Source organism: Hevea brasiliensis, chromosome 7, assembly GCF_030052815.1.
Source record: "Hevea brasiliensis isolate MT/VB/25A 57/8 chromosome 7, ASM3005281v1, whole genome shotgun sequence".
NCBI classification, from domain to species: Eukaryota; Viridiplantae; Streptophyta; class Magnoliopsida; order Malpighiales; family Euphorbiaceae; genus Hevea; species Hevea brasiliensis.
Genome location: NC_079499.1, coordinates 3,439,225 through 3,452,868, shown reverse-complemented (window position 1 = coordinate 3,452,868; position 13,644 = coordinate 3,439,225). Strand labels below are relative to the sequence as shown.

Sequence of the window (13,644 nt, the reverse complement as noted above, 5' to 3'; positions counted from 1 at the left end):
TCAACATATATATATATATATATATATATATATATATATATATGGTCCCACCCATTGATTAATGTATGGCTCCATCAGCTATAATTCCTCTAAAACTTATCGACCAAGCTTAGGGAAAATTTTTTCGTAATTGTAGAAACAAAATCAAATTTGATATTTAGGGTTTTTTTTAACCTTTTTATTTATTTAAATTTAATTAAAAATTAAATTCAAAACTTCATAAATATAAAAATATTTTAATAACAAAATATCTTTAAATAAATAGAAAATAACTTAATTAGCCACATGTATTAGTGCTTATTAATGAAGGTATTGCAAACAAGGAAATTTATAAAATACTGTGAAAGTATTGAAAAATAGTAGTGATTATAGAAATAAAATTTTAGTTAAATTAAAGAAAATTGGTCTTATGTGTTATGGGAGAAGAAATATGTGATCTTAAAACATTAATAATATCTGACCACGCTGCATTGTTAATAATTGGTCAGTCATCGTTGATCTTGTGGGAATATTTTTTGGTCTATGTTGCAAGTAAATATATTTTCTACATTTAATTTGTACAATGGAGCCTACTAGGCCCCGACTATATACCGATTCAGAATCGGGTTATTATTGGAATCGGATTAGTTAAATTTGTGTTCAAGATCATCAATCATAGGGTGTATACGGTTTTTAGGAGTCTTGAACCAAATTGAAAAATCATATTAAAGTAATTAAAACTATATCAAACCTAACTTATTTTACTGTTTTGGTTCAGCTCTTATTTTTCACTAAAAATTGAATCATAAACATAACTAAGCATCAATTTTAAACATATATTTTGTCTATAATTTTTTAGATATAATATTATTTTTAATATAATTATATATATTTAATTATTTATATACAATTAATAATATTATTAGTAGTAGTAGTATGGACTATAATACAACCTAATATTAGTTTTCATTTCTCTCTCTTAATAATCACCTTAATTATAATTGTATTAGTATATTATATAAGAAGCTTAATTCTTAATTATATATGCACTTTATAGTTAAATAATATTATAACATTAAAAAAAATAACGAAAATGTATATTATATGATATAATGTGTATTAACAATTAACTTTCAAGCTTAAATGATAATTCATGTATGACATCCCATGACAATAATTGTATAAAATTATTTGACAAATCAATATATGAATCAGAACTAGCTGAACCAATCAGGGTAAAAGTGCTAAAAATTGAATAGAAACTAAAATATATAATAACTAAATCAGAAACATATAAAAAATTTAGTTCGATTTTGATTCTTAGATAGACTTGAACTAAAATTCAAACCACGTGCTCTATGCGATCAGTTAAAAATTTCAAATTAGTTTGCAGTTAAGACCCCCTAAGGGTTAGATTTGATTCTTCCCTTTTTCCAAAACTCTAAAAATTATTGTATCGTCTCAATCTGGATCAAACCAAAATAAGTTTTGAATCAAAACCAAAATAAGTTTTGAATCAAAATCAAAACCATCTCAGAACTTTTAGATCATGGCCAGCTGTGTATATAAGTGGTGATGCATTTATATTTCTGTGAAGCTTTTGTTTTACTTTAAGCTTCAATTGACTTTAAATGAGATATTAACTAGTCATTAATAACAGTCTATGATTTCTCACTTAGAACCATATTCGATTAAGTTAGGTCATGACGAAAGACTCATCGTTTGACTTTTAGCAACTGAGATAATAACTGGGAGATATATATATATATATATATATATATATATATATATATATATATATATATATATATATATATATATATATTTTGAATGTAATTACTTAAAAATATGTGAGAGTTATTTTTTTATACTTTAATTAATATTTATAAATTAATTGATTAAATATATTATAAATTTATTAAATTAGTGTAATTAAATATTTTATTAATTATATTTTATATATTTAAAATTTTAAATATCAAAAAAATAAAAAAATAAAAAAATTAGTAATAAACAATGAACTTCCAATATTTAATAATGTAATTAATATGATTCGATTTTTAAATTCATAATCAATTATAAGTAAATATTAATTTATAAATTTAAAAGAAAAATGTGTTAATTGTATAAAAAAAAAAAAAAATTTCTTAAAAGAAATATGTTTGTAATTCATAAGAGTTGCTAAGTAGGAAGTAGATAGATGGGTAAAAAAATATGGTGAAATTAAGGCCTTCTAAATTAATTTTATTCTAAATTAAAATATCGTGTAATTCATATAATTTCTTCTCTTGTATCTTTTTCAAATTCAACAAATAATTTTTCTTGTATAAATGCTAGATGTTTCATTCAAATTTTGAAAAGAAGGACAATCCATCTAGAAGCAGCATAATTTTATATGATAAATAAAAGATTAATTCATTAATTAATTTTGCTTTAATGATATTAAAATTATATAATTTTAACATTATAAAATTTCAATTTAAATTTTAATCAGAATTAAATGAATACAAAAAAAAAATAAAATGTTAACTCACACTATGCATAATTTTTTATCGTATTATTTAATATATTAATAAAATTATATATTTTATTTTAATGAATAATTTTACGTATTTTTATGTCACCATTGTTGAAATTTAAGCCAGCTGATATGTGTCACGACCCAACCTATGGGCCGGACCGGCACTAGGACCTGGGACAGCTTAAAGCCCCCAAGGCCCGTAGTGAGCCTAACTATTCACTAACCCAACTCTAAGGCCCATTTTGGCCCAATTTCAAGAAATCAACCGGACAAAGTCTGGCCATAAAATGGACCTACCAACGGGGAGTTTTTGACTCACCCGACCTGTAAACACAGTAAATACTCAATTGGGGAGCTCAGCTCACCCTCAACATACTCATATCATCATAAAAACATATGGGAGCTCAGCTCCCTCATCCAGTCCATCAAACATGCATATCATTATATGTTTATAGGTCCAACATGGTAATAATATTACAGACCAAAATCAAATAAATACTTCTAACACATGCGGAAATTCTATGAGTAAATAAAATTACACAAATATTAATAAACAACCTGCGAAAGAGAAAAGCAGGTTAACCACAATAAAATCCTCCTGTAGCCTGAAAAAATATTGAACAGGAGTGAGCGTTCGACTCAGAGAGTAAAATATCAATTTTAACCATAATCTCTATAACTATCTAAAACTAATGCACCCTGTGGAGTGAAATGCAACACCAGCAATAATTTCACATCATAACATCAAAAAGGTAATTTGGAGCACTCACGCACCCAGTAATATCAATCATAATATATATATGGGAGCTGATCCCCTATACAGCTCTCTTAATTCCAACTGTGCCAGCGAAGAACTCAAGCCGTGTCTACCCCAAAGGACCGGGTCCCAGCGAAGATCTCAAGCCGTGTCTACCCATCCTATCCATAGTCCACACCACATCACACGCACGCCAACGCACGCACACTGCTCCAAATTACCACAACAACATACATGGCACTTTCACAGTTATGAATGCAACATAAAGTGTGCCTAAAGTTTATCTACATAGATATATGCATATAAGTGATGCATGGGCATGCTTGAACATATAATAATAGTGAAATTACAATTAAAATTAATATTTTACTCACAGACTTGACAACGGTCCTTTGTGGCGGTGAGGCGAAGGAAGAAGGCTGTCCCGGCTCACCTGACAATTACATTACAATTATTTAATACAAATGACTCAATACAAATCAAGAAAAGACCAAATACGTCCTAAGTTGTGCCGAAAATCCAGCAGAATCTCCCCTATACCTAGGACCTACCCAACCTGCAAAAAGGCTCAAAACACACTTCTAAATCCACAATCCATATATCCACAATTCAATCACATCACACAGTCCCTTCTGGGCCCATCAAATCAGTCATCCATCACTGATGTGTCCCAACCGCAAGTGCACGGGTCGTTCAAGTAGTATAGAAAAAGATATCGTTCCCACGAGGAGTTGTGTTAATGATTGAATTTTTGATATAAAATAAAATATGTTAAAATTGCATTTTAATTAAATTAATAAAAGAAATTTAGGAATTTGAAGCATAAGGTATGAAAATGCAAAACTAAATTGAAGCAATGACTAATTTAATAATTCGCAAAATAAAGAAATTGATAATAATGAAAAGTAATAAAATGAGATTAAACTAAACACTCAAAAGTAAAATTCCAAGCAATAATTGATGAAAGACGATTCTGGAGTTAAAGGTTCATATTTAAGTCATTTTGGGATTTTTCCTAGCTAGCCCAATCCATGAAATTTATGGGTTTAAAGGAGATTAATTCTAAAATCCTTTGACAACTCTTTCAAGTGAGACAAAGAGTGCCTTAATTAACTTAATCCTACTTTCGTGGAGTTAAAATTAACCAAGACCCATTAGGTTCTTTAATCAATCTATTAAAACCCTCTTAACCCTTAATCTATTTATAGATCTAAGTTAATTAAGTCCAATTTCTTGATTAACTATCACTTGGTTTTCTCCTTTCGGTGCTTCAACCAAGGATTAAGAACATAACTTAATGGGGCCTTTCATTAAGCATGTGAATAAGCACACAAGAAATGGATTAAACCTCATAAATTCATTAAATTGGGACTAACCCAGTTCAAATCCACAAAAATAACTAAATATTACATCCCTTACTCCAGAATCAAAGTAAAACTACTCACTATCCATAATGTTTAAAAGATATTCTGATTTAATATGGAAATAAAACTTTAATCTAAGCTAAGAAACAAAAAGCTCAATACTAGAAATGTAGGAAAAATGTAAGAAAAGAAAGGAATCCTCAAATCTGGTTGAAAATGGTGTGGGAGGTGATTGTGTCTCTTCAGTTGCTGCTGCTCCTTCTCCTCTTCCTTCTCTTTCTTCCCCCCTTTCTAAAAATGGGAAATGGGGCTATTTATAGCATTTTCTGACATAGAGCCCTAAAATGGTGTGTTTTAGGAGGGATTTTCTGAGGGAATCTTTTGCCAGCTCATTAATGAAATATTTGTGGGACTGCATAAGTCATGCAGTCCCTTATGCAATTTTCGGCTGGTTTCTGGCTCACTTATATGAAACTGCATGACCAGGTGCATAGGTTATGCACAATTCCGTGAGATTGCATAAGGGGGCGTGAATCCGCATAAGCCATGCACTCTCCTTATGCACAATTCGACAGGTATTGGAACAGTGATTTTTCTCCTTATGCAGATCTGCATGGCTTATGCGGCAAGTTATGCGCAATTTGGCCAATGCATATTTCAACTTTGAAACTTGTTTTTGACATCTTTGGTTGTAGAGATCACTCCTCAATGGCAAAGTTTCTTTTTAGTCCTTCTAAAACACCATTTTTCTTACAAAATAAAGTAAAAATTACAAATTAATCCAAAATTGACAATTATGAAAAACTAACTAATTAACTAATGAAATTAGCTAAAAATGACTAATAATCAAATAAAATGGCTATGAAATTAAACTTAAATGATTATGCAAAATGTATGCATCAATCACAGTATGTAAAATTTCAATTTAGTCCTTATAATTGATCATTTTTGCAAAAATTGCCCAAATAAGCTCTAAAAATTCTAAAACTTTGCCCCGCGGTCCTTACCAATATTACTAGGCTATTGCAAAAAGAATGATAATTTTTTGAGCTACAACGAATATTTTATGAATTTTTAATCCTATTTAAGCACTAGAAAATTACGAAAAAGCAAGGTTCAGGTTTACCTTTGTCGATTCCGACTTTGGGGACGCACTCGGGATGTCTGACGATGGGGGGGTAGCCAAAACCTTGGTCTAATTCGGAGACTTTTCATGCAGTCCTGTCGGCCGAAAATTCATAGACACTGGACAAGCTCCGAATTCCATGAATTGAGGATACCTACACGAATCCCACAACACGAGGGTTAGTACATAAATTTTTTGAAATTTTCTAAGCTCATTAAATGCTCGGAAAAACACTGCGAAGTTCTGTGGGCCCCACCAAAAAATGGTGTCGGAAAAATTTGAAATTTATGTCGCTGCGAAGCTCTCGACGAGTGGAGCGCTTTGGTACTCTCGGTTTTCTCGTGGGATTCACGGTTTGCGAGAAATCTAGCCCGAAAGTCAAAATGGGCTAAAACTTCCTAGGCAAAAATTGGACAAACCGCTCTATGGATTTCGGTGTTCTTGGTGTCTATGGAAAGCTCTCGACTAGTAGATGAGTTTAGACACAAGACCCGGTCTGATTGGTGGCCGGATCGGCCGAATTTTGGTCGGGAAGTCGAACGGTCGCGCGCGCACGTTTTCCAGCGTTCAGCGCGGCTTTGTCGTGGGGTGAGGCGCGCGCCGGGTGGGAGTGCGAGGCGGCGGCGCTGCAAGGGGAGGAGGGAGGAGAGAGAAAAAGAGAGAGAAAGGGAGAGGGGTCGGACACACGCAGGGAGGGGGAAGAAAAAGAAGAAGACCGGTCCGATTCGACCAGTCCGATCCGGTCCGGTTCGATTCAGGATATAAAATTTTTGAATTTTTACTCTGCCTCGGGACCGAAAACGAGGTCCAAAAATTCCGAAAAAAATTCTAGAAAACTCAGAAAAATTTGTAGACTACAAATATATTTTTAGTTTTGCCACGTGGTCTTTAAATAAATTTTTAAAAATCATAAAATTTTATATTTTCGAAAAATCGAATCTAATTTTTAAAATCTGAAAAATCTCAAATAATTTCTTAAAATTTAAATAAAATTAAAATATCAATAATACTCATAAAATAATAAAATTTAAAATTTTAGGTGTTACAATATGCACGGATTCGCGGGTTAGTTGTTTGCAAAGTTTATACGTAAACGTTTATGGTACAGTTTCAGTGTTGAGGATCTACTAAGTTATTGGAATCAAATTAAAATTTAGGTATTATTTTAATTTAATTCTTCAATATTTCACTTTCATTTTAATTCCATTCTCGATTTATTAATATATTTTTAATATATTTTTAATTTAAATTTTTATTTTTAAAATAATTTTATATAATTATTTTTATAAAAAGTATACTTAAATTAATATTGAAATTTTAAATTATATAATTATAAATTAAGTATATTTATATAACATAATAATAATATTATTATTGAAAAAATAATAATAATAATAGTACACTCATCAAATCTTTAATAAATCTTAACTGATCATAAATAAATATATATATATATATATATATATATATATATATATATATAATTAAATTTTAAAAATTTAAATTTAAATTAATTTTAAAATTAAATTAAAATATTAAAATAAATTTAATATAGTCCTCACCAGTTTAGTACGATTATTCGATTAGGATGAAGAAGCACATGCTACTCCAGCTGTCTTTCTTTCCCTAGCAGACAAGAATTTGTCTCGAAGAAAAAGTGGGGCTTGTTTTGGGAATCTTATGCCAGCAGTCCCCAACCCACCCACATTCTGGACTGGTGGTGAGCAACAAGCCAGCTGCGTTGAAAAGGTTAATAATGCGTCATTATTGATCATGTAGCATGCGTAAGCGTGATGTCTTTATTTTTCAATTCTTTAAAATTTTCTTTTAAAAATGAATAAACTTTTAAATTACATTGAAGACAAAATCATAATATTAATAGCTAAGTTCAATCATATATATTAAAAAAGGCATCATAAACATCATCTCCCCAACTAATTATTTGGTAATAAATTTTAGGAAGTCGGAATGAAGTGAGCTTCCAATAAATTATGGTAATGGGTGTATATATATATATATATATATATATATATATATATATATATATATATATATATATATAATTGAATAGAAAATTGGGTGTGAAAGAAAAAAAAAAGGTGGCATGCAAATGCGAACCATACCCATAATGAGTATCATATAGAATCTGCGGCCATAAATATTAGTCAAAGTCAGTCAAGACGACAAATTGGACTAAAAGTCTTATTCATTGATGCCCCACTTGGAAAACAGAATTATAATCAATTAGTCGAATGGAATTATAAAATAATTTATTAATTATTTTGTATTTATACATAATTTGATATATTATATCAAATATTTTAATTCTAAAATATTACACTTAAAATATAATAAGAACTTTTTTTGAGTTATGATTCTTAAAAAATAATAACTTTTTTTGAGTTATGATTCATATTTATTCATTAGATTTATAATTATTAATAAATAAATCAATTTTATATATTCAATATAATTTAAAAAAAATTTAATTAAGAAATATAAAGGGACAAATCATCCTTTGCTTGTGGGGAGCTTTTTGCCGTTTCTGATTTTCAATAAGGACTTGTTCATTTTCGAATTGGTTATACAATTATCTTTCAAATGAAAGATGCTTTACTGTTTTTCTTTAAGAATTTGGAGGGCTTACTTGAGTTGAACGGAAAGGTAACATTGGTGTTGGGTTTTCAGACGTATCAGACAATGCTTATCAAACATCCCTTATAGAAAGACTGGAATGACATTGGTTCTATCGCATCATGTTGACTCTTTAACCAAAAATTACTCCTTTTAATCAGAGCTCCTAACAAGTTCCATCAACAAAAAGATAGGGCGGAGCTTTAATTTGAACACTGATCGAATAGTCGTCCATTTTTATTTTTGTTCCATTTTCAAAGTGAGCTGACAATGACTTTGAAAAATCACATAAAACAACAAGAATTTAAATATCCTGGAAGGGAAGATTTGTAACCACAGCAAGATTGTTCACGTTGTACACCTGCCATAATCCTTAATAGTATGCAATGCAAATAATCCAACCAAGGATGAACAAGCTAAGCAGCCATTAATAACTTTCAAAATTGCTACCTCAGTGGTAGCCATTCATCCTTCAAGAATACAGAATGACTAGCAATTTGAGAAAGAGGGGTAAATGCCACAAAATGTACTGGCAACTAATAATGCAAATTGGCTAGTTATTCAGTAATTTGTATTTCTTTCACACTCAAGATACTCCTGAGAATATATCATTCAAAGAAACAAATATTCATCTGGATCACTTTGAAACGCTAGTTTAATTGTTAAAAAAAATTGTTACATAACACCTTCTAATGATCGTCCTGCTGGCAGCCATGATGGAAGTCCACAAGCCATGTTATAGAGGTGTTGCAAATCCTGCCAAGAGAACAAATGAGAGGTCAAGAAACTTAAACTTTGAATGCCCCCATTCTAAATTGGGACAGTCTAACAGGAGGATTCTATGAGATATTATCAGTTGATGCTATCCTAAGATCAATCAAGGAGTTGAGATGGCAGGTACTTCAACCTGGAACATCAATCTAAACTAAACACATCAAGTCAAATTCCATGAGTTTGTAGGTATTTTATACTATTTATGTGGAAATTATAAAGCTGGTTTCCACATAGATTCAAGTTACATTTTGCCCTTTGAAGTGCTAAAGTTGCACAAGGGAGAAAATAGACACGAAGAGAAGTTCCCATGCAGCAAACTTTATTACAGAAATTGCATGAGATAATAAGGATATTCCTGTTTTATATTGACAATAAAATTGTTTCTGTAAAGGTATCCAGTCAGCATAAGTAACAAGAGTAAAAAGGCTACATTTAAATTCTGAAAACATGGAGCCAAACCAACGGTTAAACATATATTTTTAAGAAATCAGGAGAGTGTGTTAAGCTTATGCAAGAAAAATCTCTAGTTGATCTCTGCCAAGTTCAAATTGGTTTGTTCCTATCATTACGCGAGTAATATCAGAAATCTAAAAAGCATTCAAATTCAACAGAATTTCGCATTTGTTTCCACATAAGCTTAAAAATCAGGATTTTGCATTCAACAAAATATCAATTTTTGAAACAGCTAAAAGTAAACATTTCCTATGTCTACTCATTTCTGTATCAAAACTCAAAAGTGAGTTAAGTAGCAAGACAAAAATGCACCAATATGGATATGCAAAGTCTAGGGTAAATTTCACCTGTTGTCCCTGAACTTAGGACAATGTAATAGCATCATCTCTGAACTTTAACTTGCAATATAAAATTCATTCGACTATAATTTCATGCATATAATAATAAAACTCCATCTTACCTAATGAGAAAGGTTCCAGCTTAACCATATTGACATGCCACTTGCAGAGAAAAAAAAAAATCTCTCTCCTCACTTTCCATTCTCTCTCTTCCAAACTTGTTCTCTCTCCTCGTTGCTCTCTCCCTCTTCGTTCACTCTGTTTCTTTCTGTGTCTCCTCTCTTTCTTGATCACTCTGTACTCGCTCTCTCTCTCTCACTCCATTCTCTCATTCTCTCACATTTTGTCACTTTGTTTCTTTTTCAAAGGCTATGATAAGAAGAATTATGCAGAAACTTTGCATTTCAACAAACATCTTTGTGCACAAATTCTCTTCTGCTCAATTTAATCTTTTTCTTTTGTCTTCTCCACTTTTCAAACCCATTTTCTTTTAGTATAAAATTAGAGGAACCCAACTTAAGACCGTAACAGTCAAAACTCAAAATCACAAGCTGTTAAGGAGGATGATGCGGGAAGCTATGCTAAAGCATTTCAGCTTCATATGAATGCACTAGAGTATTTGCATACAAATTTGAAGTATGAGAAGAATCAACAAGCAGTGAAAACAATTAGGCAAAAATGTATGGGCTGCTTGAGGAGAGCAGAGAAAATTCAGGCCATTATTAATAATAGGGGTAGTGTATCCACCTCAAATAGTGCTGCTGCAGAGTCAAAAAGAAAGCTAAATTTGAAAGATGGGGAAGGAAAAGACAAGGATCCAGAACAAGCAAAGCTTAAGCAGGACTTGATTTTGTTGTCAATAGGGAGAAACCAAATGTGAAGCAAAATGATGTGGCACGGCTTGAGAGAGCCAAATAGGCATTGCAAGAAGCTGTGATATTGCCTGTCAAATTCCCACAGTTTTTACTGGTTAGTTGCTTTATCATAATGTTTGAAATCAAGTACAAATCGACATGGAAAGGGTTCATGTAGTTGGCAACACATTAACTAGTTGAGAATCATTTATAGTTCTTTTATAAAGTTTTTTTTTTCTTTGACTTATAATTACTCAACTGGTTTGTTTTAATTTTTCTCTGGTATGAAATGGTAGCTATTCATACCTTGGAATTGCTTTCTCAAGAGTTTGGAATTTTTGAAAGTTGGAAACAACAGTCAAGGACAATATACATTATTCATTCTCCATCATTGCAGAGGGAATTACAAAATGATCAAGACATAGAAAGAGGAGAGAATTGTACAAAATTAGAGGATAGGTCCAAAAGGTGCTGGGGATGAAGTCAGGTTCGACAAAAAGGAGAAGCGATGATGGTGAGATAGTGATTGAAGGGAAGGCCAAGAAAACAGTGGAATGGAGAGGGAGAGAGAGCGAGGAAAGAGGGAGGAATCTTGAAGAGGGAGGAGAAGAAGAGAGAGAAAAAATGGTATATTTATTTTTAATTAAAAAATTTCAGTTATAGTGACACATTAGCACTGTTAAACTGGAAAACTTTTTATAGTAAGTAAAAGAGAGTTTTGTGTGTTGTGCATCAAATCAAAATTGAATGGTTTTTATGTTATAAATTGTAATTTACGGATGACGTTGTTATAGTGTCCTAAATTTAGGTACAAATGGTGAAGTTTACCCACGAAGTCTATGATAAAGCACAAAATCAGGCATTATCCCATAAATCAGTAATGTAATAATTGCAAAGGATCCAATTCACTACAGATGCTCCCTAGCCATGGACAAGAAAATAATGACAGGTCCTATCTAAATGTCACTTTTCTCTCTCCTTTTTGATAGTTCATATAAAAGTCTATATAGTCTTAGTTTCTTACAAACAAATTGCTAGCCCAGCCACTGAAGCAAATTTGAAGAGTCTGCTATGTCACAAAATCAAATGTGTGAAGAATCTCTTCACCTATATGGATATTATAAGATTGGACTTTTTCACAAATAGTTGGACAATATGGAGTTGGGATTGCTTTACTCATGAGCAGATATCAATTTAATTTCATAACACTAGTCCACAAAATACTTACACAAATGACAAACGAAAATCCAATTCTGCATATTCAAACATTGTCTAGACCTTGAACTAACAAATATGTCCCCAAATGAGATATTTTGCTTAGCAAAACTTAATATCTTTTTTCGATTAATTTATCTGGCCAATAAGGCAGTGAGGCACTAAAAATCAACCATGCTCTTTATACTCTTCTAAAAAAATTCCATAGTTTAATCCTCAACAAGGTCATCAAACAGCCTTAAAGGAGACATTTCCCTGACAAGTTTGAGTTTGAGTTATATGATACAGAAAAAAAAAAAAAAAAAAAGCTTCCTCCCAGATATGATTATAAGGTACAGCTCCCTAATAAGGTACTCAAGCAAATGACAGAGATATTTGACTTGAAAATTTTAGAAAAGAAGATTAGAGTGAAAATGGTCAATTTCTATCTTAAAAATTGTGGGAATTTCAGTACCTTAATAAAATGAACCACAGCTTTCAAGAGTTCCTAAAATGGTAATACACCTATTTAACACATTCTAATATGTTTAGCCTAGAATCACAATGAACGCCATGTTATTGCAAATCACAGGACATTAATTAAAAAATGATAGTTTTGAAGAATACCTTCAGATAGACATCCCCAAGTGTCGTTGTGCAATGATAGTAATGAGGTGAACAAGGCAGAGGCTGTAACACTATGCAATGGAATCAAGGACAATGCACCACCCAACTCCACAGGAAGCCTAAAACATCCATGAAGTGAATCTTCTTAGACTTACTATAACAGGGTCATTAGTATCCGCAAAGATTAGTTTACAACATTAAAAAGTTTAAAACACTGAAATAAAATTCCTGCTCAATGAAATTGTGATATTGAGACAAAGTAATAGATAATAGCATTGAAGAAATGATAAATACACTACATCCAATTTAATATTAAATACCAACAGATTAAGGATGTGAACTTGGGGATATGAATTTGAGGCCCTAAAACTAAATATATGCAATCACAGAAAGGAGGCATTTGATAAAAATCATGAGATTGAATTTAAATGTGTATTCCCACAATCACAAAAAGAACTAAACAAAAGACATAAATGCTATATTTGCAGTCGATTTACATCTGTGCAATGTAATTTCCCATTCCTTTGTTTTAGATGCCTCTGCAAAAACGTTTTATTTCTGAATCAAGAAAATAAGAAATGGACAAGAATGTTCATACACGACTATATAATATTATATGAAAAGGAAGTAAGCCAACCTGGAGAAGTTGAGCTTGTGCAGGGATAATCGTATAGCAGAGGAGGGCTTATAAGAGAGTCCACTCAAGCTGGCGGCTTTAGAAGCAAAAGGGGAAGTTATCGTTTTTGTTGTTGGTGTTGAAAGGGTTAAAAGGGCTTTTGCAGAAGCTGAAGAAAATTGAAGGGTTCTTCTTGCACCATGGACCGCCATCTTTGTCTGTTTCTTTCTTTCTGTCAAGAAGCTAAGCAAAACCCCTCCACTCTCTCGTCTGCCTGTCCATGCTTGTTCTACGGGAAGAAATGGTTGGCGTTACTGGGCTGCATTAGGGTTGCTTAGACTATGGGCTGGTTTGTTGCCGTAGAAACTAAAAGAATGCTTATTGGCATTGAGATGGATTGGTTCTCT

At 31.6% G+C, this 13,644-nt stretch overlaps 1 protein-coding gene across 2 annotated transcripts; it reads right to left on the bottom strand.

Annotated features, from left to right (window-relative positions):
• Window positions 1-8,789: 8,789 nt before the first annotated feature.
• LOC110639394 (uncharacterized) lies at window positions 8,790-13,644 on the bottom strand. 2 transcript variants are annotated; one of them, XM_021790317.2, is made up of 3 exons: window positions 13,259-13,644; window positions 12,622-12,740; window positions 8,790-9,137 (listed from the first exon to the last, which is right to left on the bottom strand). In XM_021790317.2, exons 1-3 carry the CDS (start codon window positions 13,447-13,449, stop codon window positions 9,118-9,120), a joined length of 330 nt encoding a protein of 109 aa, XP_021646009.2. In that variant the 5' UTR covers window positions 13,450-13,644; the 3' UTR covers window positions 8,790-9,117. The 2 variants fall into 2 exon arrangements, with proteins under 2 accessions (XP_021646009.2, XP_058005723.1); XM_058149740.1 differs by lacking the exon at window positions 8,790-9,137 and adding an exon at window positions 10,724-10,889 and having other exon boundaries at window positions 13,259-13,640.

Coding starts and splice junctions, on each gene's coding strand:
- LOC110639394 (XM_058149740.1), bottom strand. CDS start 13,449: ATGGCGGTCCATGGTGCAAGAAGAACCCTTCAATTTTCTTCAGCTTCT. Junction 12,741..13,258: donor CACAAGCTCAACTTCTCCAG/GTTGGCTTACTT, acceptor TGGATGTTTTAG/GCTTCCTGTGGAGTTGGGTG. Junction 10,890..12,621: donor TTGGGGATGTCTATCTGAAG/GTATTCTTCAAA, acceptor GGAATTTGACAG/GCAATATCACAGCTTCTTGC.